The sequence below is a fragment of the Pseudophryne corroboree genome, chromosome 2 (genome assembly GCF_028390025.1).
Source record: "Pseudophryne corroboree isolate aPseCor3 chromosome 2, aPseCor3.hap2, whole genome shotgun sequence".
In the NCBI taxonomy this organism is placed as follows: Eukaryota; Metazoa; Chordata; class Amphibia; order Anura; family Myobatrachidae; genus Pseudophryne; species Pseudophryne corroboree.
The window spans coordinates 839,126,571-839,151,090 of NC_086445.1; the positions used below are offsets into that span (position 1 = coordinate 839,126,571).

Here is a 24,520-nt window from a genome sequence, read left to right on the forward strand (position 1 = left end):
TAAACGGGCTAATCCGTGTCGATGCGACCTGGGACCTGTCACAGCATAGGAAAAGCCGGCACTTGGAGATTATTTCATCTCCAAGTGCTGGCACTGCACCTGTGTACGGTGACGTCACCAACCTGGCAATAAGCTGGGTCCAGCCGTCAGTCTTTAAGTGGTCTCAGCCTGGTTGCATCCGGAGTGAGCTGGTTTTGGTAATCTGAAAGGCGTTTTACAAACTAAGGTAGAGGGTGAAAAAAAACGGTAACCCATTTAAAAAGCCCAGATTTGGTTGGACAGTTCATGCCACTCCTACTTTACATTCTCAAGGTGTATCTGTACTAGTCTGTAAATGGTTGCTATAATACAGTAATTCCGCCTACAGAAGTGATGTTCTATTTAGTTGTGGAATGTTTATGACATTCTCTCCTAATTCACCTCTCTTTTGTATTGGTGCATTCTTCTTGCAGGGGACTGCCATGTGCGCATGCAATATCCCATGCCCATGGGTATGCACATAAAACAATGAGCCAGCTTCTTGAGACAGCATTGGCTGCGGCCCCTAGAAGCTGGGTAGAGCTGCCGTAATAGCAGCCACCTTTTATGATGTAGGACAGAACAATGCCAATCGGATTAGAAGGTTGAGAGGTGTGTCTTGTTCACTACCTCTTTGCAATTATATAAGGGTACTTTTACGGGAGTAAAATAAGTCTAAAGCTGGGTACACTCCTCAAGATTTATCTGTCCATTCTGTCTGGTGGGAACAAAAATATGTATGGGAGCAAATGACAATCAACCATTTGCTCCCAAACGCTGGAAAACAGGCAATGGTCCTTCAGACAAATTGGTTAAATCCGTTTTGATTTAACCAAATTATTCAAACAATTGTTTTTGTCCGTTTTCCAGCTTTTGGGAGCGAGTGGTTGCTTGTCATATTTGTAATTTTTATTCTGACCTTTGTCTACTTCATAATATTCATGTTTGAAAAAAAAGTGACAACAAAGGTCATACAAAAAGGTAGCTGTACCCTAAGTGAGGGGCGTTTTAAGAGAGGAGGAGACCCGCGTGCAGTCTCTGTTGCGGTTCTCCTCCTCTCCTGCAGCTAGTAGACTCTGGCATAATGCCGTGGCCATTTTCCGAGTGATTTGTGCACGCATTGCAGGGTCACCGCCGCTGGACACCAGAAGGGTAAGTATACTAGATGGGTGAACCCATTATAGAAAAGCCTATGCCATAACTACACCCACAGCTGTCCAAAGCATGCACAAAGCCAAAATTATATCCATCACCCCTTTCTACTCTTCTCATAACAACAAAAATTGTTATTAGATTAATGTGCATTATACAGTATATATGACAAATATCAGATTCACAGAAGAATGCTTTAAGGGCTGGATTCAGTTATCCATAATACTTACTGTACAGTGGGTTTATAAGCTCGGACTTTAAGGTCTGGAGCTATTCAATTACAAGCTCTGTTGCTCGCTTGGTAAGTCCTTTGCTAATGCGCATTAACCCATAGATATCTCTAGCTACGGGTTAACATGTTCGCAGCAGCCTCAGGTGGGGGCAAACATCAATTTGCGTTAAGTGCAGCATGTGGACTTATCGTGTACTGCAGTTGAATAGCCTAGTGCACCGCTACAAACACGCAGCTAATTGAATCCATCCCTAAACCTAACTTTTTTACTGTAGGTAAATTTACATTCCATAGCTTGGTTTCCATTCTCCACTGCATACATACATTTATATTAATTATTAAAAAAAGTAAAGTATATTAAAAGCTATGTAATATTGCACCAATATATAAGTAAAGCTATAGTGTATGGAAAACTATTATTAGACGGTAGTTTAGATGTATTTTTTCCCACTGCTAAAATTCTTCTATATCTATATCTATCTATATATATCTATATCTATCTATCTATCTATCTATCTATCTAATACAGGAAATCCCACTTTCGTGGGAAAAGATAGCACTCTCCAGACTTAATATCAAATAAAGCAAAAAGGTAAATTTAATGCAAAGGTAATCTCACAGTTCATATGAAGTTTCAAAGCGATTTCCAGCGATTTCCAACGTTTCGGTCCCTAGCGGGGCCTTTTTCAAGGAATACACAGACAGTCAGCAATGTCAACGATGCAGCATAAAGTCAGCTTTGCAGGAGAACTGGAGACCGTCTCCAGTTCTCCTGCAAAGCTGACTTTATGCTGTATCGTTGACATTGCTGACTGTCTGTGTATTCCTTGATAAAGGCCCCGCTAGGGACCGAAACGTTGGAAATCGCTGGAAATCGCTTTGAAACTTCATATGAACTGTGAGATTACCTTTGCATTAAATTTACCTTTTTGCTTTATTTGATATTAAGTCTGGAGAGTGCTATCTTTTCCCACGAAAGTGGGATTTCTGTATTGTACTATGGGCCCGGCCTCTGTAGGGGCTGGACTCTGATAGACACCACGGCAGTTGACTTTAATACTGTGAGAGTGCAGGGATTCCTTATCTATCTATCTATCTATCTATCTATCTATGGATGTGTGTGTGTGTGTGTGTGTGTGTGTGTGTGTGTGTGTGTGTGTGTGTGTGTGTATGTTCCAGCATAACTCTGGAATGCCTGGAGCAATTTACACCAAACTTGGTACACATATGACTTACTATCTGGAAAAAAATACTGTGGGGTAAAACAACCCTAGCACCCCTAGTGGTCGGGGTGGGAAGGGGGTGACATGTAAAAATCCATAGTTTTCAGCATAACTCGGGAATGCCTGGACCAATTAACACCAAACTTGGTACACATATGACTTACAATCTGGAAAAAAAAATACTGTGGGGGGTAAGACACCCCTAGCACCTCTAGGGGTGGGGGTGGGAAGGGGGTGATATGTAAAAATCCTTAGTTTTTGCCATAACTCTGGAATGGCTGGAGCAATTTACAAAGAGGCACCCACGTGTAGGGGCAGAGGCACCCACGTGTAGGGGCAGAGGCACCCACGTGTAGGGGCAGAGGCACCCACGTGTAGGGGCAGAGGCACCCACGTGTAGGGGCAGAGGCACCCACGTGTAGGGGCAGAGGCACCCACGTGTAGGGGCAGAGGCACCCACGTGTAGGGGCAGAGGCACCCACGTGTAGGGGCAGAGGCATCCACAGGTAAGGATAGTGGCACACACGGGTAGGGGCAGAGGCACACACGGGTAGGGGCAGAGGTACACACAGATCGGGGCAGAGGCACAGACGGGTAGGGGCATAGGCATATGTGTAGGAGCAGATGCACACACGGGTAGGAGCAGAAGCACACATGGGTAGGGGAACGCCCCCCCTAACACACTGTGACAGCCATGCCTACTTACCCATGCTGCCGCACCGGCCAGTCATCGCTGTAAGGCCGCCGCTGTCTCTGATTGGCTGTTGGCAGCTTCTGTCTGAGTTGTGTCAGGCTGCTTCCTATATGCGTTCTAGGCCTCTATGTGGGCCAGGTGCAGTGTGAGTGGCTGCGGCATGGTGGGTGCATGATAAGCTGTGCTTGGAGACAATAGCAGAGACCGGCTGCTCTCCCGGGCCAGGCTGTCACTGAGCATCGGATTTGAGGCAGTGAGCAAATCAAAAGATGCTGCGGGTGCAGGGTGAGTTATATCCCGGTGTTGGTGCTGCTCCACTTCTTTACTGTGCAGCGATGCTCTTAGTCCCCACCACCCCCAGTAATACGCGCACGCTAGACATATACATGTGTCATTTGTTCTCATTCAGGAGTCCGTTAATATCTGACTCATCCTGGAGGTGACATCAGGAAGCTGGAGTAACTGGGGTAATAGGCCGGCATATACTGTATGGGGCTTTCTGTTATGTGTTTTTTAATTATTAACGTACTCTCTTACTGTCTACAGCTAGTTTTTAAGAAATAAAACTGAAACGTTGACCAAATATTATTGTGTTTGACGCCTTCACATAATTCCACTACAGCGAGCCCTGTGAGTGCCACCTGTATCTTCTACACTGTATATGTGTGTGTGTGTATGTATGTATGTATGTATATATATATATATATATATATATATACACACACACACACACACCCCACACCCCACACCCACATATATATTAAATGGGAGGAGTCAGGGCTGGCGGGGTAAGGAGAAATAAACAGCGAGGGGAGATGTTAGGTTTAATTTTGAAACCGCCTCCCCCCCCCATAGGAAATGTCTAGCTTCGCCACTGGGTAGGGGCAGGGGCATACTTTAGTGTCAAAGCTAAGCAAGGAGACCTAGGGCCCTTTGACTTAGAGTCAGCCTGCTAACCTATCATATTTAAAATACAGCGGGCGGAGCTTGGCATATCGTCCCAGCATTTACAGCACTGAGCAGGGCAGCATCAGAGGCGGGACGGGGCAGAGAAGGAGGCGGATTATCCTCCTCAGCACCAGCATTTTGACAGCATCAATCCGGGGAAGCCCAGAGGTACGGCCTGACAAAGATTGGCATTCTTTAAATTCTGTAGCGAAGCACGGGTATTCAGCTAGCAAACTATTACTAGCAGTCTTCTACATAAAAACAAGTATTTTGTTGGATCTGTTTTTTTGTACAGCATCCTTTGTAAAATATTTGACTCATTTAGTAGTAAGTACAGTTTTCTCCATATGTGTTATTTTGTGCTACAATTAAATGCTATCACTATAAAATATGGATGATTTTGTTTTCTTTTTATATACCTGCAACAAATATATATGTGTGAACTACATTATAAAATATGCATGGCAATTGATCAGCACATAAACTCCTATAACTTTATGTTGAGGAAATGTGTTGGTTTGAGAAGATACAGTACTGCAATATTCTTGGAAGGGCAATGTTTTGAAACATAAAATAAAATCAACACACCTTGAAAAAGACCCAGGAGGGTCGAAACGGCGTTGGTGCTGACAGACAGTGAGCTTTTTTAGCTATTATTTATACAGTTGTGTGAGCACTTGACTATCATTCCAAAGGCATGCAGGATTTGTTATCTTGGGGTGTAAGTCCGGAATTTCATCCCTTGTTTGTCACATCCATCTGACCCAAACATTTCCAGAATATAATACATTGGAACAGGTTTGTCAAAGACTGTTCAAAATATTAAAAATTGACAGTTTGGCAATCTGGAGTTTTATGAAGAAATGAAAGCCTTCAATATAGAGAAGCGTGATTTACCGTGTAAAAAGAAACCTTGATATGTGGAGTTTACTATACCACTAAGCGAGCTGGGTATGCATCCCCTATTGCATATGATATTTGAGTGAAGTGTAAAGATACCGTTATGTACATGTTCTCATTATTCTTTATGTGAGTTTCGGTACGTCTTCCGTTGTGGCAAAGTGGTTTCGAGATTCTATCCCTATTATCTATCAAGGATTGCATCATGTTAGGGCTCCATTTCTGGACACTCATGGGACTATTTTATTAGTTCTAAACAATACCACCCATTGTATTTATTTTTTCTTCTTTTTATATGAATCTGTGGCATTGACTAAGAACACAAAGTTTTGAAGATTTTCAAGGGACACATGATGTAAAATTGTCGCTAAAAAGTCAGATTTCATCTACCTTAGAGTTACGTATTATTGTTCACAGTGGCACCTTTGATCTAGCCCCGTTCTTTGTGGAACATGCAAACTATTACTAGCAGTCTTCTACATAAAAACAAGTATTTTGTTGGATCTGTTTTTTTGTACAGCATCCTTTGTAAAATATTTGAATCATTTAGTAGTTAGTACAGTTTTCTCCATATGTGTTATTTTGTGCTACAATTAAATGCTATCACTATAAAATATGGATGATTTTGTTTTCTTTTTATATACCTACAACAAATATATTTGTGAACTACAGTATAAAATATGCATGGCAATTGATCAGCACATAAACTCCTATAACTTTATATTGAGGAAATGTGTTGGTTTGAGAAGATACAGTACTGCGATATTCTTGGAAGGGCAATGTTTTGAAACATAAAATAAAATGAACGTTTCTCTGTGATAGTGAAGAAGAAAAAATATTAGAAAAAAAAGGTTAAGTACTGTAGGTAAAGATTACACTGAACCAATTGAGCATTTACAGTGGTTATTCATGGTACCCTCGTTCAGTGCTTCAAACATTGAACTTATAACTCTATTATTCACACAAACAGTTTACACTTCCATAATTTAGCAGATGTCTAATTATAAACCTTTGCACTTGCAGTATTTCTGGCTTTTCTGAAATGTTTATTTTTTTAAAACATGTTGTTGAGTGTTGAGTGTGTACAGTAGATAATTTCCATGTACGGGTATCTGTAAAATCAAGAACATAATGCATCTAGGACGTAATGTATTTATATAGTGATTAATGAGCATTTTAAATCCCGATATATGGTCTGGAAGCAGGTATGGCTATCTTGATTTATATGCCTGTTTCTCCTGTCTGGTACATTATAAAGTCTTCTTATTCTAGTATTTCCCATTGCATTGTATTTTTGTCCATGGTAGTGGGGCCACTCCAATAATTTAATTTATTTTTGTTTTGTTTTGTTGTTTAATATGCGATTCTTTATTTGGCTTGTATAACACTATAAAATAAAATTTGTAGGAGCAGCCTTACTAAACGTGACTCTAAAGGGGGGAACTCACGGAGCGATCGCTACTTAAAATCTAAGCAATCTGACTAGCTTGCTTAGATTTTAAGCAGGATCGCTCCGTGCGTAGTCCCCACAGCGATAGCGATGCGAAGCCCCGCGCATCGCTATCGCTGGTGCTAGATTGGCCTGCCGTGCAGGCCAATCTAGCAGGTCGCTCGTTTCACCCGCTGGGTGAAATGAGCGGCCCCCCCATCTTCCCCCGCACGCTCAGCACACATTACGCTGTGCTGAGCAGCGGGAGAGATGTGTGCTGAGTGGTTCGCTCAGCACACATCTCTCCCACATCGGCTGGTGAGTACCGGCCTTTACAGTAAGAATTTTATTATATACAAGTGTAGGGATGTGGTTTTTTTCTTCCTTTATTGATGTTTACTAATGTGCCCCTTCCCTTAGGCGATGCACTGTGGACAGCTACGGGCACTCTAAAAATCACTCTAGGTCACACAGTGGTGCAAGTAGAAATATTTTCTTAGTGGTACTGAGTGCCGAAAAATAGGCGTAGTCATGTATTGTGGGGGGCGTGGCCACAGGTCACTAGTGGGAGTGGCTACATGACACTAGCGGACAACACAGACCCTATTCTTTGGACTCTGGGGCAAGGCTAGAAATATATAGTAATGCCTCCAATATAATAAATACATATGGTAATCCCCCCAATTTGATAACAATATATAGTAATGCCTCCAGGATGCTTTGTGATGCATTATAATTGTGGCAATGGTGGTCAGGGGTGCAAAGTGTGTGGCAGGTGGTACTGCGTACTCGCTGACAAATTCTTATGGGTACTCCGTATCCGGGCCTACCCGCATACTTGCACCACTGAGGTCACATCAAATAAAAGATAGATGTTCCGGGATGTAATGAAGTCCGAGTTTGGTGCCGTGCAGGATGCCAGCGGTACTTGGATTTTTTTTTAAAGAGGCAATCATGTACAAGGCTAAACCATGACTTGTACATGATTGCCCCTTTAAAAAAAAGTCCCAGTTCAGCCAGCATCCCGCGTGTCCGCCAAACTCGGACTTCTTTACATCCTGGCAATGATGGGTGTACAGTATGAGCAGAAAGAATCAGTCCTAAGTTTCAATATCTCAATTCTTCCCCCTGCTCCCCCCTCCCTAAGGCGTTGGCTTTCAGCCTTGGTGTGAGAGGAGGCTTGGCTAGGGGAGAGCCAGGTAAGTAAATTCTTTATCTTTAGGTTGCATTATGTCTTTATGAGCTGTAAATGTTCTATTATGTGACAATTATAATTTTAGATAACAATTATCATCATTCAGATAATACGGATAGTGGCCCTCATTCCGAGTTGTTCGCTCGCTAGCTGCTTTTCGCAGCAGTGCACATGCTAAGCCGCCGCCCTCTGGGAGTGAATCTTAGCTTAGCAGAATTACGAACGAAGTATTCGCAATATAGCGAAAAGATTTTTCTTTGCAGTTTCTGAGTAGCTCGAGACTTACTCTTCCAGTGCGATCAGTTCAGTGCTTGTCGTTCATGGTTTGACGTCACAAACACACCCAGTGTTCGCCCAGCCACTCCCCCGTTTCTCCAGCCACTCCCGCGTTTTTCCCAGAAACGGCAGCGTTTTTTCACACACTCCCATAAAACGGCCTGTTTCCGCCCAGAAACACCCACTTCCTGTCAATCACACTACGATCAGCAGAACGAAGAAAAAACCTTGTAATGCCGTGAGTAAAATACCAAACTTCTTAGCAAATTTACTTGGCGCAGCCGCAGTGCGAACATTGTGCATGCGCAGTTAGCGGAAAATCGCACCGATGCGAAGGAAAATAACAAGCGAACAACTCGGAATGAGGGCCAGTGTCTGATCTATGCATCTCGTCATATATTCATTGCAAGATCTGTTAATGATAAATGTTGTTTACATATTATGAGTTTGTTCAAGTGTGCTTTATTCATTTTGCGAAAGGGAAGGAGCTGTGTCTTTTCAAAGATCACTTCTATTAGGCAAACCTAGATGGTTTTCTAGATGGATGCCAGTCGCTAGGGAGCGCCTAAAACACTAGGTGAGAAACATAAATATACCTGTGGGGTTTATAATACCCCTGTGGCATCCCAACATGAAGCGCTGGCTGCTGATATGCAGGAGAAGTAGTCAGGCAGCTGCTCCATGGGTAGCTGTCTGCTACTGCTTGTCAATGTCCTTGTTTCTCTGGGAGTGTGATAGAGTACTGGGGATGGGTATGTGTGATCGGCAGTCAGGAGACCGCCAGTCACAATACCGATGTCGGGATCCCGGCAATTAGATGGCTGGTGGTGGTGGTGGGGTGAGTGCAACAAAGCCATGAGTGGGAATAGTCCCTGTTGGTCGGCATGCTGACCATCAGGATAGTGAGGGAGAGGGATGTAGGAGTCGATATTGTGACCGGAGGTCTCCTGACCACCAGTCACACAACTTACATCCTGTACTTACAGTAGATACGAAGTCACAGCCAAACATCACACTTTCATTTGGAGGAGTAGAGAATACCGCCAATAAGCTAAGAACAACTTGAGAGATGGGTGCCTCTTATGGTGTTGTCAAGTCTTAGAACTGCCTTATTCTAATATAACATACCTGGGGTCATATCCAATTAACACAGCCTGGCGCAATGTTTTTGGCTTTCAATTAGCTGCAGAAACTTGGCAATAGAAATTTTTAATAGGATTTAAAGCAGCTTTTTTTGGTGTGCTAGTCTGTAAAGTGCAGAATAATGGGTTAATAGATGTAGGACAGGTATATGGGGGTGCTGTATGGATGGAACAGGGTGTTTTTAACATTGCAGATGGAAGTTACAGTAAAAAAAAAAATTCTAATTGGATAGCACATGATTCGGGAGCATGCATAGCTGAGTTAATCAGAAATTGGGCGCTATGGGCATGTTAATTTCAGCATGAGAAATCGGACGGACATTTGGATATGCCCCCTGGACTGTGTGACATAAACAGATTTATATTAGTTATTTGTCTTTGCAGTGTTTACTCAATGTATGATTTTTAATCATTTTTAACCACTTGTTCTGTTAACTACTACATAGGCATAATTATTTCTTTGCTGTTTGGGCTCCAATAAAATAGAAATTTTGAAAAAGAAATTAAAGAAAAATTCCACTCACAAAATGTATAGGGCCCATACATCTACGGGCTGCTTCCACATCCTAACACCACTGCTCTTATCCACCAATCGGCGATCCGCCGGTGAATTGGCAAAAACTGCATGTTATTAATCTCTGACTTGCCGAGCCTGATAATTTTTTGGGTCCAAATCTGCAATTCAAAGATTTCTGACATGATGGATTCATCAATCCCATGACCAAGGCATCAGCAGAACAGGGAATTACCCCATATCTAACTTATGAATGGACCCCATTAATTTTGGCAAGATTATTATTAAATAAAAGCTGATATTCTTATTTTCTTGAGTTTCATCATCCAGCAAATCTGCTCAGCGTGCTCCTGCTGACTGTTACTGGCTGCGTATGGCAAATGACCAGGTTAACAGGACCAGTTTCAAGGCACACTGCAGAACTCTCCCCAGTGCTGCTGACACAGTCACAGTGATCTAAGCAACAGTGGGCACGAGCAAGCCTTAATTTACTTAATTATGTAACTTCGTTATGTAGATTTATTCATTTGAAGAAAAAAATTCTTATGCACCATTTTGATATATTCCTCATTAGCAATCTGGTTAATTTTTTTAATTTTGTCTGTATCAGTGTTGATATTACTTGACATGCAGATGTATAGTGTGATTACATTCTCTCGGAACACTTTAATTATGAAATCATTTGCAATTTTAAGTGTGATTTATTTTTACATAGCTTTTAAATGTAGATTTTGAGACCAGTTACACAGTTGGATTGAAGATTTTCTCTTATACAGCGTAGAAGCTGTTTCTTCCTTTTGCGTCCTCCTTGTTCTTGTTTGGATCAAAGTTAAATATCTGGATTCCCCAACGTGGAAAGCAATAAACCTCTTTGCACCGAGAAATAAAAAGCTACACAGACTATAAAGTTGTAATTGTTTCCCATCAGGTCTAGATGACTGTCTGCAACAATATATCAAAAACTTTGAGCGGGAAAAGATCGCTGGGGATCAGTTACTACGGATTACTCACCAGGAGCTGGAGGAGCTGGGAGTCACACGGATTGGACACCAGGAGCTAATTCTGGAAGCAGTAGACTTGCTGTGTGCATTGGTAAGTACTGTTATGGGGAAGACACTTGTACACGTATGCACTGACTAGCCCAATATCAGTAAAGTAACCATAAAACATGACACTTTATTCGGGTGCCCATGCGCAGATACTGCATGTTCCTTCATTTTGAAAGCTTTGTCTGTTTTTTCCAAATGACCCAAATTGTTGTGGGACCCTTTGTCATGGTTTGATAATGCCCGAATTCACCTTTTTATATATGGTCGTAATCCAACTGCACTTGCCGTCTGTCCTGACAAACTTTTTTTAAACTAATTCTTTGATTATGTATATTGTTATTATCAGTGGATCTGAAAGCAAATCCTGTAAAGGCCCATACACACTAGTCAATATAGTAAACAACGTCGCTCATTTTGACATTTCCTGAGTGACATTGTTTAATATATCGACTAGTGTGTGCGCTGTAAACAACGAGCGATGCGCGGCCCCACTGGTCGTTAATGACCTTCGATCTCGGCCGTGCATACATCTCAATTTGGACTCATCGTCCAAAGCTAAATACTCCGTCTGGCCGCAGCATGACGTCACTGTGCGATATCACACAGTGTGTATACCCACGTCGGGCTGTCCAGCCTGGGATGGGGACACACTAGGCAGTGTTACTTACCGAGCACATCATCTAGTGTGTACCCACCTAAACGCCTCTTTAGGTTCCACTGCCCATATATGAACTAGCTAACTAGATCACGTGTGCATATGTCCTGAGACTGCCAAGGCATGGAGTATCATTTATCTACTCTTGCAATACTTTATTGATAAGCAGTGATAGGCAATCCTTGTTATCCCCATTTTTATATAAATAGGGAGATGTATCAAACCATCGAGAGGCATATATTAAAGAAGTTGCATATAGCAACCATCAGCGTCTACCTATCACTAGCATATCTTAGTACTGTATATGAAATGACAGATGATGATTGGTTGCTATGGGCAACTACTCCACTTTGCCTCGCTCAAAGATTTCATAGTCCTGATGGTGAATAGATCAAACAGTAGGTAATATTCTCAATGAATGAAAGTGTCATATGGTTATTAACGGCTGATTTTGAACCTGGAATATATGTAATAGGCTGCAAGTTGGAGGCAGCCCTAAGATTTTGGTGATTCAGCCGTTATATATAAAGCGCCAATATTTTAGGAGGCAAAACTAGGTTGTTTCTGCCTTTTTAAAATTTAGCCTTCAACTCGCATACTATTAAGGCCCCCATACAACCGTAACCCAGTACCCCGATCCAACGGCACAACTTATTGCCGTTCCTCGATGATCGGCGATCCATCTTGGACTTTGGGAAATTCAGTTTTCGTTTGGAATCCGGGAATCAAGACTTTTTTTCTTCTTTTACGTATATTTTTTTATTGGCAATAAGAATATATAACAGAAATTTGTATGTTTATTTTTGTATTATTATTATTATTGGTCTGCGTGATACTGCCCTCTCTTGGCTGTCTTCCTACCTCTCTGACCATTTATTCTCTGTCTCCTCTCATGACACCACCTCCCCCTCACTTCCACTAACTAACTGTAGGTGTACCCCAAGGTTCTGTCCTTGGTCCTCTTCTTTTCTCTAGCATCCATAAAGGATATTGGGGAACAGATTAGTACGATGGGTATAGACTGGTCCAAAGGAACTAGTGCACTTTACATTTCTTCAACTGGGTGTGTTGGCTCCTCCCCTCTATGCCTCCTCCTACAGCTCCGTTTAGAAAAAAGTGCCCTCAGGAGAGGATGCACACTCTGCAAGCTCCAGAGTTTTTCTTCAATTTCTTTTAAAACGTTTTATTTCTTTCAGTATGCTGTTTGGGCAACAGCATACCTGCACCGTGGGAGTTAGGGGGACGACGGTCACCGACCTCTTGAGGTGCAGAGCCGCTTCCCTGCTGCAGGACCACTGAGGGGCTGTTTGATCAGCGGGGCATGGCGCCTTAGCTGTTGCAGCCGCAGCATGCTGCACACCCCTAACGCAGCCTGAAGGTGATCATCGGTGGTACCAACTGGGGGCCCCGCTAGGGGGGTCCCCCGATTTACTGTGCGGCTGAAGCGCAGGTGGGGCCCCTGCGTGAGACTGGCTAATATTGTTGAACCAAGCATTTCTCTGACGTCCTAGTGGATGCTGGGGACTCCGTCAGGACCATGGGGATATAGCGGCTCCGCAGGAGACAGGGCACAATAATAAAAGCTTTAGGATCAGGTGGTGTGCACTGGCTCCTCCCCCTATGACCCTCCTCCAAGCCTCAGTTAGATTTTTGTGCCCGACGAGAAGGGTGCAATCTAGGTGGCTCTCCTGAGCTGCTTAGAATAAAAGTTTAAGTTAGGTTTTTTATTTTCAGTGAGTCCTGCTGGCAACAGGCTCACTGCTACGAGGGACTTAGGGGAGAGAAGAAAACTCACCTGCGTGCAGGATGGATTTGCTTCTTAGGCTACTGGACACCATTAGCTCCAGAGGGAGTCGGAACACAGGTCTCACCCTGGGGTTCGTCCCGGAGCCGTGCCGCCGACCCCCCTTGCAGATGCCGAAGTTGAAGAGGTCCAGAGGTTCAGAAACAGGCGGCAGAAGACTTTCAGTCTTCATAAGGTAGCGCACAGCACTGCAGCTGTGCGCCATTGTTGTCAGCACACTTCACCAACAGTCACCAACTGTCACTGAGGGTGCAGGGCGCTGGGGGGGGGGCGCCCTGGGCAGCAATGTATAATACCTTTTTATGGCTAAAATACATCACATATAGCCCTTGAGGCTATATGGATGTATTTAACCCCTGCCAGATCTCACAAACTCCGGGAGAAGAGCCCGCCGAAAAGGGGGCGGGGCCTATTCTCCTCAGCACACGGCGCCATTTTCCTGCTCAGCTCTGCTGTGAGGAAGGCTCCCAGGCTCTCCCCTGCACTGCACTACAGAAACAGGGTTAAAACAGAGAGGGGGGGGGCACTTATTTGGTGATATGATTACATATATAAAAATGCTATAAGGGAAAACACTTGTATAAGGGGTTGTCCCTGTATAATTATAGCGTTTTTGGTGTGTGCTGGCAAACTCTCCCTCTGTCTCCCCAAAGGGCTAGTGGGGTCCTGTCCTCTGTCAGAGCATTCCCTGTGTGTGTGCTGTGTGTCGGTACATGTGTGTCGACATGTAGGAGGACGATGTTGGTGAGGAGGCGGAGCAAATTGCCTGTATTGGTGATGTCACTCTCTAGGGAGTCGACACTGGAATGGATGGCTTATTTAGGAATTACGTGATAATGTCAACACGCTGCAAGGTCGGTTGACGACATGAGACGGCCGGCAAACAAATTAGTACCTGTCCAGGCGTCTCAGACACCGTCAGGGGCTTGTAAAAACGCCCATTTACCTCAGTCGGTCGACACAAACACAGACACGGACACTGACTCCAGTGTCGACGGTGAAGAAACAAACGTATTTTCCTTTAGGGCCACACATTTCATGTTAAGGGCAATGAAGGAGGTGTTACATATTTCTGATACTACAAGTACCACAAATAAGGGTATTATGTAGGGTGTGAATAAACTACTTGTAGTTTTTCCTGAATCAGATAAATTAAATGAAGTGTGTGATGATACGTGGGTTTCCTCCGATAGAAAATTATTGGCGGTATACCCTTTCCCGCCAGAAGTTAGGGCGAGTTGGGAAACACACCTTAGGGTGAATAAGGCGCTCACACGCTTATAAAAACAAGTGGCGTTACCGTCTCCAGATACGGCAGCAGTCAAGGAGCCAGCTGATAGGAAGCTGAAAAATATCCTAAAAGTATATACACATATACTGGTGTTATACTACGACCAGCAATCGCCTCAGCCTGGATGTGCAGCGCTGAGGGGGCTTGGTCGGATTTCCTGACTGAAAATATTGATACCCTTGACAGGGACAAGATTTTATTGACTATAGAGCATTTTAAGGATGCATTTCTATATATGCGAGATGCGCAGAGGGATATTTGCATTCTGGCATCAAGAGTAAATGTGATGTCCATATCTGCCAGACGACAGTGGTCAGGTGATGCAGATTCCAGACGGCACATGGAAGTATTGCCGTATAAAGGGGCGGTCCATCGGACCTGGTGGCCATGGCAACAGCTGAAAAATCCACCTTTTGTTACCCCAAGTCACATCTCAGCAGAAAAGGACACAGTCTTTTCAGTCTCAGTCCTTTCGTCCCCATAAGGGCAGGCGGGCAAAAGGGCCAGTCATATCTGCCCAGGGGTAGAGGAAAGGGAAGAAGACTGCAGCAGGCAGCCCATTCCCAGGAACAGAAGCCCTCCACAGCTTCTGCCAAGTCCGCAGCATGACGCTGGGGCCGTACAAGCGGACTCAGGTGCGGTAGGGGGTCATCTCAAGAGTTTCAGCACGCAGTGGGCTCACTCACAAGTGGACTCCTGGATCCTACACGTAGTATTCCAGGTGTACATTGGAAATTCGAGACGTCTCCCCCTCACAAGTTCCTGAAGTCTGCTTTACCAACGTCTCCCTCCGACAGGGAGGCAGTATTGGGAACAATTCACAGGCTGTATTCCCAGCAGGTGATAATCAAAGTACCCCTTCTACAACAAGGGAAGGGGTATTATTCCACACTATATTGTGGTACTGAAGCCAGACGGCTAGGTGAGATCTGAAATATTTGAACACTTACATACAAGCGTTCAAATCAAGATGGAGTCACTCAGAGCAGTGATAGCGAACCAGGAAGAAGGGGACGATATGGTGTCACTGGATATCAGGGACGCTTACCTACATGTCCAAATTTGCCCTTCTCACCAAGGGTACCTCAGGTTCGTGGTACAGAACTGTCACTATCAGTTCAGACGCTGCCGTTTGGATTGTCCACGGCACCCCGGGTCTTTACCAAGGTAATGGCCGAAATGATGATTCTTCTTAAAAGAAATATGGACGCTTTCCTGATAAGGGCAAGGTCCAGAGAACAGTTGGAGGTCGGAGTAGCACTATCTTAAGTAGTTCTACGACAGCACGAGTGGATTCTAAATATTCCAAAATCGCAGTTTTTTCCGACGACACGTCTACTGTTCCTAGGGATGATTCTGGACACAGTCCAGAAAAGGATGTTTTCTCCCGGAGAAGAAAGCCAGGGAGTTATCTGAGCTGTCAGGAACCTCCTAAAACCAGGAAAAGTATCAGTGCATCATTGCACAAGGATCCTGTGAAAAATGGTGGTTTCTTACAAAGCGATCCCATTCGGTAGATTTCACGCAAGAACCTTTACGTGGGATCTGCTGGAAAAATGGTCCGGATCGCATCTTCAGATGCATCAGCGGATAACCTTGTCTCCAAGGACAAGGGTGTTTCTTCTGCGGTGGCTGCAGAGTGCTCATCTATGAAAGGGCCGCAGATTCGGCATTCAGGACTTGGTCCTGGTGACCACGGATGCCAGCCTGAGTGGCTGGGGAGCAGTCACACAAGGAAAAAATTTCCAGAGAGTGTGATCGAGTCTGGAGACTTCTCTCCACATAAATATACTGGAGCTAAGGGCAATTTACAATGCTCTAAGCTTAGCAAGTCCTCTGCTTCAAGGTCAGCCGGTATTGATCCAGTGGGACAACATCACGGCAGTCGCCCACGTAAACAGACAGGGCGGCACAAGAAGCAGGAGGGAAATGGCAGAAACTGCAAGGATTCTTCGCTGGGCGAAAAATCATGTGATAACACTCTCAGCAGTGTTCATTCCGGGAGTGGAAAACTGGGAAGCAGACTTCCTCAGCAGGCATGACCTCCACCCGGGAGAGTGGGGACTTCATCGGGAAGTCTTCCACATGATTGTAAACCGTTGTGAAAAACCAAAGGTGGACATGATGGCGTCCCGCCTGAACAAAAAACTAGATATTGCGCCAGGTCAAGGGACCCTCAGGCAATAGCGGTGGACGCTCTGGTAACACTGTGGATGTACCAGTCAGAGTATGTGTTCCCTCCTATGCCTCTCATACAAAAAGTACTGAGAATCATAAGAGGGAGATGAGTAAGAATGATACTCGTGGTTCCGGATTGGCCAAGAAGGACTTGGTACCCGAAACTTCAAGAGATGTTCACGGAAGAACCGTGGCCTCTACCTTTAAGAAAGGACCTGCTCCAGCAGGGGCCTTGTCTGTTCCAAGACTTACCGCGGCCGCGTTTGACTGCATGGCGGTTGAACGCCGGATCCTGAAAGGGCATTCCAGATGAAGTCATCCCTACCCTGGTCGAAGACAGGAAGGATGTAACCGCAAAACATTTTCACCGCATTTGGCGAAGATATGTTGCGTGGTGTGGGGCCAAGAAGGCCCCTACAGAGGAATTCCAACTGGGTCGTTTCCTACATTTCCTGAAAACAGGACTGTCTATGGGCCTAAAATTAGGGTCCATTAAGGTTCAAATTTCGGCCCTGTCGAATTTCTTCCAGAAAGAACTGGCTTTAGTGCCTGACGTTCAGATGTTTGTAAAAGGGGTACTGCATATACAGCCTCCTTTTGTGCCCCAGTGGCACCTTGGGATCTCAATGTTGTTTTGAGTTTCCTAAAGTCACATTGGTTTGAACCACTCACCACTGTGGACTTAAAATATCTCACATGGAAGGTGACGATGCTATTAGCCCTGGCTTCAGCCAGGCGTGTGTCAGAATTGGCGGCTTTATCATATATAAAGCCCTTACTTAATTTTTCATTCTGACAGGGCAGAATTGAGGACTCGTCCTCAATTTCTCCTTAAGGTGTTTTCCGTTTTTCACATGAACCAACCTATTGTGGTACCTGCAGGTACTAGGGACTTGGAGGACTCCAAGTTACTTGACGTTGTCAGGGCCCTGAAAAATGTTTCCAGGAAGGCTGGAGTCAGAAAATCTGACTCGCTGTTTAGCCTGTATGCACCCAACAAGATGGGTGCTCCTGCTTCTAAGCAGACGATTGCTCGCTGGATTTGTAATACAATTCAGTTTACACATTCTGTGGCAGGCCTGCCACAGCCAAAATCGGTAAAAGCCCATTCCAAAAGGAAGGGGGCTCATCTTGGGCGACTGCCCGAGGGGTCTCGGCTTTACAACTTTGCCGAGCAGTTACTTGGTCAGGGGAAAACACGTTTGCAAAATTCTACAAATTTGATACCCTGGCTGAGGAGGACATGGAGTTCTCTCATTCGGTGCTGCAGGGTCATCCGCACTCTCCCGCCCGTTTGGGAGCTTTGGTATAATCCCCATGGTCCTGACGGAGTCCCCAGCATCCACTAGGACGTCAGAGAAAATAAGATTTTACTTACCGATAAATCTATTTCTCGTAGTCCGTAGTGGATGCTGGGCGCCCATCCCAAGTGCGGATTGTCTGCAATACTTGTACATAGTTATTGTTACAAAAATCGGGTTATTCTTGTTGTGAGCCATCTTTTCAGAGGCTCCTTCGTTGTTATCATACTGTTAACTGGGTTCAGATCACAGGTTGTACGGTGTGATTGGTGTGGCTGGTATGAGTCTTACCCGGGATTCAATATCCTTCCTTATTATGCACGCTCGTCCGGGCACAGTATCCTAACTGAGGCTTGGAGGAGGGTCATAGGGGGAGGAGCCAGTGCACACCACCTGATCCTAAAGCTTTTATTATTGTGCCCTGTCTCCTGCGGAGCCGCTATATCCCCATGGTCCTGACGGAGTCCCCAGCATCCACTACGGACTACGAGAAATAGATTTATCGGTAAGTAAAATCTTATTTTATGTGAGGTTGCACAAAAAGGGAGAATTTGGCCAGTATAAATATACAGCAGTAACTCCGGCACCATGATGGGGGGCGGAGCTACACGAGAGCGGGCTCAGCTGCATTTTTGCACCTTCCTCTGCATAGTAGCAGCCTCAACAGCTTCTCCATACAGTCCCTGGATCGCTGGTAGCGGGTGTAGAGGGGGAGAGCCAGGGCCGGCACTTCCACTAGGCAGCTTTAGGCAGCTGCCTATGGGCGGCGGTACCTGAGGGCGGCCTGCTACTGCTGCCTAGAAGAAAAAAATGTCTGAAATAGATTTCTATTGGCGGCAGGAGCAGTGTACGTGACCACAGTCCACACAGCTCCTCAGGGAGTCAGGCACAAGTGACTCCCAGTCCCAGCATACAAATCAGCACCATGGAGAGAGGGTGCAGCGCTGACAGCCTCCGTCACAGGCAGCAAAGAGAAAGGAGAGCATCTGTACCCGCCCGTCGACGTCAGCGCAAGTTTGGTGAGTTCTCGCCGCCGGGCGGAGGAAAAGAAACTGAGCCAAGGTGAGGGAAGATACCGTCGCTGCCGCCCGCCCGCCGCCAAGAAGCCGCCGCGGCCACCCCCCCATCCCACAACGGCTCGTACAGCGCAAGACCACCGCATCGGTTCGGTATACTGCGGCCCCCCTTCTCCCCGATTTTCCCCGGGTCCTCTGTTACCCCCCTCATGTCCCCAGATTGTGTGACACTGACAACTTGTGTTGCTTCTCCCCCTCTCCACCCCATCATGTCCCCATGATCCGTGATGCTCTCCCCCCCATGTACCCAGGTCATGTGTCCCTCCTCCCCCTCATGTCCCGTGGCACCCCCTCCCCCCTCAGGTGCCCAGGTCCTGTGTCCCCCCCCCCTTAAAGTCCCCAGGTCATGTGTCCCTCCTCACCCTCTCCACCCCCCTCATGTCCCCATGTCCCGTGACACCCCCTTCCCCCCCCCTCAGGTGCCCAGCTCCTCTGTCACCCCCCCCCCCCAAGTCCGCAGGTCCTGTGTCCCCCCTCCCCCTCTCCACCCTCTCATGTCCCGTGACACCCCCTCCCCCCTCAGATGCCCAGGTCCTGTGTCACCCCCCCCCCCTTAAAGTCCCCAGGTCATGTGTCCCTCCTCACCCTCTCCACCCCCCTCATGTCCCGTGACACCCCCTTCCCCCACTCAGGTGCCCAGCTCCTCTGTCACCCCCCCCTCAAGTCCCCAGGTCCTGTGTCCCCCCTCACCCCCTCATGTCCCGTGACACCCCCTCCCCCTCAGGTGCCCAGGTCCTGTGTCACCCCCCCCCCCCTCAAGTCCCCAGGTCATGTGTCCCCCCCTTCCCCTCTCCACCCCCTAATATCCCCATGTCCTGTGACACCCCCTCCCCCCTCATGTCCCCAGGTCCTGTGTCCCAACTCCCCCTCTCCACCCCTCTCATGTCCCCACCTTCCCCCTCATGTGCCATGGCCCTGTGTCAATACCCTAAATCCTGTGTCCCTCATGCCCCCAGGTCATGTTCCCAGGTCTTGTGTCCCTCATGCCTCCAGGTCTTGTGCCCACACACCCCATTTCCAGTGTCACCCTCTCCCCCTCATGTCCCCAGGTCCTGTGTCTCTCCTCGCCTTTCCCCCTCATGTCTTGTGTAACCCTCTTCCCCCTCCATGTGCCAAGGTCCTGTGCCACACCCACTCATGGTCAGTGTCCTGTGTCCCTCCTCCCAACTCCCCATCGCCCTCATGCAGGGCCGTAACTAGGTGTGTGCTAGCGGTGCGTTGCACACAGCGCATCTGCACTGTGGGCGGATCCGCTGGCACAAACACAGGGCCGGCCGTATCAGTAGCGGATTCACCGCTAAGCAATTTAAGCATGTGCTGCCCGCTTACAGGGCTGTTTGTTGCTGCCTGCGATGCGGCTAGGTGCCGGCATCCTCTCCCCTGCATCCTCCCATGTATACCCTCCACGTCCCTGCTGCCGCATCCCTCTCCCCTCCCAGCGTCAAGAGTCAAACCCTGGCCCCAATACCCGGAAGCAGCGTGGACTGCTGCTTACCAGGCTGGAGATGCGGGGCACACAATCAAGCACCCCGCGGTGCTGATCATATGCACCTAACCCCTGGACGGTACTGCAGCTCAGCGCTGTCTTACAGCTCGGGACCTGCTCAGGAGGTCGCCGGGCTGCTAGCTGCAGAAGAGGAGCCTGGTAAGTATGAGGCTGCCATGTCTCTCTCTCTCAACATTTCTCCCGCCTCGCTTTCTTTCTTTCATGCCTCTTCCCTCCCCATGTCTCTTCCCCTCCCCTTCCCTCACCTCTCCCCCCCCCCATGCCTCTCCTCCCTCCCCATGCCGTAATGTGTAAAAAGGGGGACGCAGTCTGCCGTAATGTGTAAAAAGGGGGACGCAGTCTGCCGTAATGTGTAAAAAGGGGGACGCAGTCTGCCATAAAGTGTAAAAAGGGGTACGCTGTCTGCCGTAATGTGTAAAAAGGGGACGCTGTCTGTCGTAATGTGTAAAAAGGGGACGCTGTCTGCCGTAATGTGTAAAAAGGGGACGCTGTCTGCCGTAATGTGTAAAAAGGGGACGTTGTCTGCCATAATGTGTAAAAAGGGGACGCTGTCTGCCGTAATGTGTAAAAAGGGGACGCTGTCTGCCGTAATGTGTAAAAAGGGGGACGTTGTCTGCCGTAATGTGTAAAAAAGGGGGACGCTGTCTGCCGTGATGTGTAAAAAGGGGATGTTGTCTGACGTAATGTGTAAAAAGGGGACGCTGTCTGACGTAATGTGTAAAAAAGGGGGACACTGTCTGCCGTGATGTGTAAAAAGGGGACGCTGTCTGATGTAAGGTGTAAAAAGGGGACGTAGTCTGCCGTTATGTGTAAAAAGGGGACGTAGTCTGCCGTTATGTGTAAACAGGGGACGCTGTCTGCCGTAATGTGTAAAAAGGGGACGTTGTCTGCCATAATGTGTAAAAAGGGGACGCTGTCTGCCGTAATGTGTAAAAAGGGGACGCTGTCTGCCGTAATGTGTAAAAAGGGGACGCTGTCTGTCGTAATGTGTAAAAAGGGGACGCTGTCTGCCGTAATGTGTAAAAAGGGGGACGTTGTCTGCCGTAATGTGTAAAAAATGGGGACGCTGTCTGCCGTGATGTGTAAAAAGGGGATGTTGTCTGACGTAATGTGTAAAAAGGGGACGCTGTCTGACGTAATGTGTAAAAAAGGGGGACGCTGTCTGCCGTGATGTGTAAAAAGGGGACGCTGTCTGATGTAAGGTGTAAAAAGGGGACGCTGTCTGATGTAAGGTGTAAAAAGGGGACGCTGTCTGTCGTAATGTGTAAAAGGGGTTCTGCCTGGTGTAGTGGCGCTACTGTGCATCGTAATTTGAATGATGGCGACTACCGTAATATGTAATATGAATTGGGATTATTGTGTGGCCACACCCCTTCCCCATGAAGCCACGCCCCTATATTTTTTGCGCGCGTCTACGGCGCGCACTGTACCTCTTTTGCATAGATGGGGTGGCTGATGCCCTACCTTGCACACAGCGCTAAAATGTCTAGTTACGGCACTGCCCTCATGTCCGCATGTCCCGTGTCATTCCCCCTGATGCCCCAAGGTCTTGTGTCCCTCTCCCCCTTCATGTGACCAGATCCTGTGTCACAGCTTCACCAGCTTATCCATCCCTGCGACTCTTTGTGGAAGCATGGGCAACCAACAGGAGACCCACTAACAGCAGAGAGTCCCTGAGCAGAACCATATGGACTCAGGTTAGTGTGATTGTGACTGTACTGGTCACACTGAGTGCATCCTCCCCTGTGGCTGGAGCCTGGTCTGGTGGGGGCACTGCCGACTCTAGACACGATTAATATTAACAGGGGACTATGGACTGTATGTCTCCCATGCAGGACACCAGTAGTGACTGCAGGTACCAGACACACGCACACAGTATTCCAGGATGACAGCACTACATAGCCTCTGCACTGTCGGCAGTGCCTGGCTGAAAAATAAGTATGGGGGGAAAGGGGGGGGGGGGTGGAGTAGGCTGAAATTTTGCCTAGGGTGCTAAGAAACCTTGCACCGGCCCTGAGCCGCTGTATTAGTGCACAAATAACATCCCTCTGAGAGATTTTGTCATATTACAATCTCACTGTGTTTACATATAAAAACGCTGACAGCCTCACTGGGGCTGTGCTGCACTGGGTGCGCTGGGGTCCTCTCTCCTGTGTCTCCTCTCACATGCAATAGGGCAGGCTTGTAATATATCTATATCAGGCTGTATTGTATGTATATTATACCTGTTTTTCTGATTCACAATGGTAAAACAGAAGTCATGCAGTGTATGTAATGTTAGATTCTCTCCAAGTTCATCTAGCTCAATATCATGTGAGCAGTGTAGTCAGCCATCTCAGAATACTGATATCAATGGAGGGGAGCATCCAGAGCCCTCCTGGTTGGGGGCTATCAAAACTATGATGTCTTATATGTCATCTCATCTCACTGCAAATGCAAATAAGACAAGTAAGTGGCAAGTCTAACTGCTAAACACCCCCCCCTCCCCCATCTACTACAGATGCACAGAAATGTGCTCTACCTTCACTCCTATCACATACTGATGATGATATACAGGATGATAGGGATGATGTGGACCCCATAAGTGGGGATTCAACCCCTACCCAGGGTATTGAACACCTCATATTGGCTATTCAGGATGTGTTAAAGCTCCCCCTGGAGGATGCTAATACTCAGCAGTCATTTTTCCTCCAACAAGACAAAATGACAGTCACATTTCCTGATTCCAAGGAATTGGATGACTTATTTAAAATAGCCTAGACGAATCCAGATAAAAAATATCAGGTGTCAAAACTTTTTTTTCATACATTCCCCTTTGCCCCTGAAGGCAGGAAATTCTGGGAAGTGTCTCCAGCAGTAGACGTCTCAGTCTCTCGTCTTTCTGAAAAAGGTGGTATTCCCTATTCTGGGCTCCTTTACAGTAAAGGACCTGGCAGATAGGAAAATTTAGACCACTCTGAAATCTATCTACACTGCTGCAGGTGTAGCTCAAAGACCGGTCATTGCAGGTTGCTGGATGACACATGCAATTCATTCCTGGGCTAATCAAATTAAAGAAGGTCGCTCGGGTGATATGACTTTAGTTAATACTGTTACCTTCCTGAATCATATTCAGGACATGGCAAGAGTTCTCTGTGACTCCCTTAAAGAGATTGGCAATATTAATGCTAGAACCACGGCTATGGCTGTGTCTGTGCGCAAAGCCATATGGTTGCATCAGTGGATTGCTGATGCTGACTCCAAACGTAATGTGGAATCTCTTCCCGTCACAGGTGAATGGCTCTTTGGAGGTGAACTGGACGCATGGATTTCCAAAGCTACTGCTGGAAAAACCACGTTTCTCCCTTCAGGGGCTCCACCTGCTAGACGTACCTACCCAGGACCGTCTACTCAGTCCTTTCGGTCCCCCAGATTTGGATCTAGGGCCAGAGGGGCCTCCAATGCAGCTAGAGGCTCCAGGGAAAAACCTAAGAAACCAGCCATCGCCGGATCTCAGGACCAGAACGCCAGTTCTGCTTCCGCACAGAATTCAGCATGACTGTGTCCACCCACCCAGAGAAGATCTCGTGGTGGGAGCTCAGTTACATCACTTCAGCCACATCTGGGACAGTTACTGCCAAGATGCTTGGGTAACGGACCTTATCTCTCATATAGATTGCACTATTCAACTTCTGTCTCACCACGGGTGGATCCTCAATCTGCAAAAGTCCAACCTGGAACCATCTCAGCGGCTCCTGTTTCTGGGGATGCTACTGGATACTGAAGCACAGAAAGTGTTCCTCCCAGAGGAAAAAGTGAGAACACTTCAAGAAATGGTTCGCATGGTGCTCCGACCTGCTCGAGTCTCCATTCATCTTTGCATTAAAATTGTTGGGAAAGATGGTAGCATTGTATGATTCGATTCAATTCGGAAGGTTTCATGCCAGACCGTTCCAA

The 24,520-nt window shown here is 46.7% G+C and overlaps 1 protein-coding gene across 5 annotated transcripts in view; it reads left to right on the top strand.

Annotated features, from left to right (window-relative positions):
- The window catches only part of CNKSR2 (connector enhancer of kinase suppressor of Ras 2), an 805,595-nt gene that overhangs the window by 171,283 nt on the left and 609,792 nt on the right, over nt 1–24,520 (top strand). For all 5 annotated transcript variants that reach the window (XM_063955759.1, XM_063955760.1, XM_063955761.1 and 2 more), the window contains exon 2: nt 10,652–10,815. In XM_063955759.1, coding sequence (XP_063811829.1) covers nt 10,652–10,815 — 164 coding nt within the window. The remainder of the gene's footprint in view (nt 1–10,651; nt 10,816–24,520) is intronic.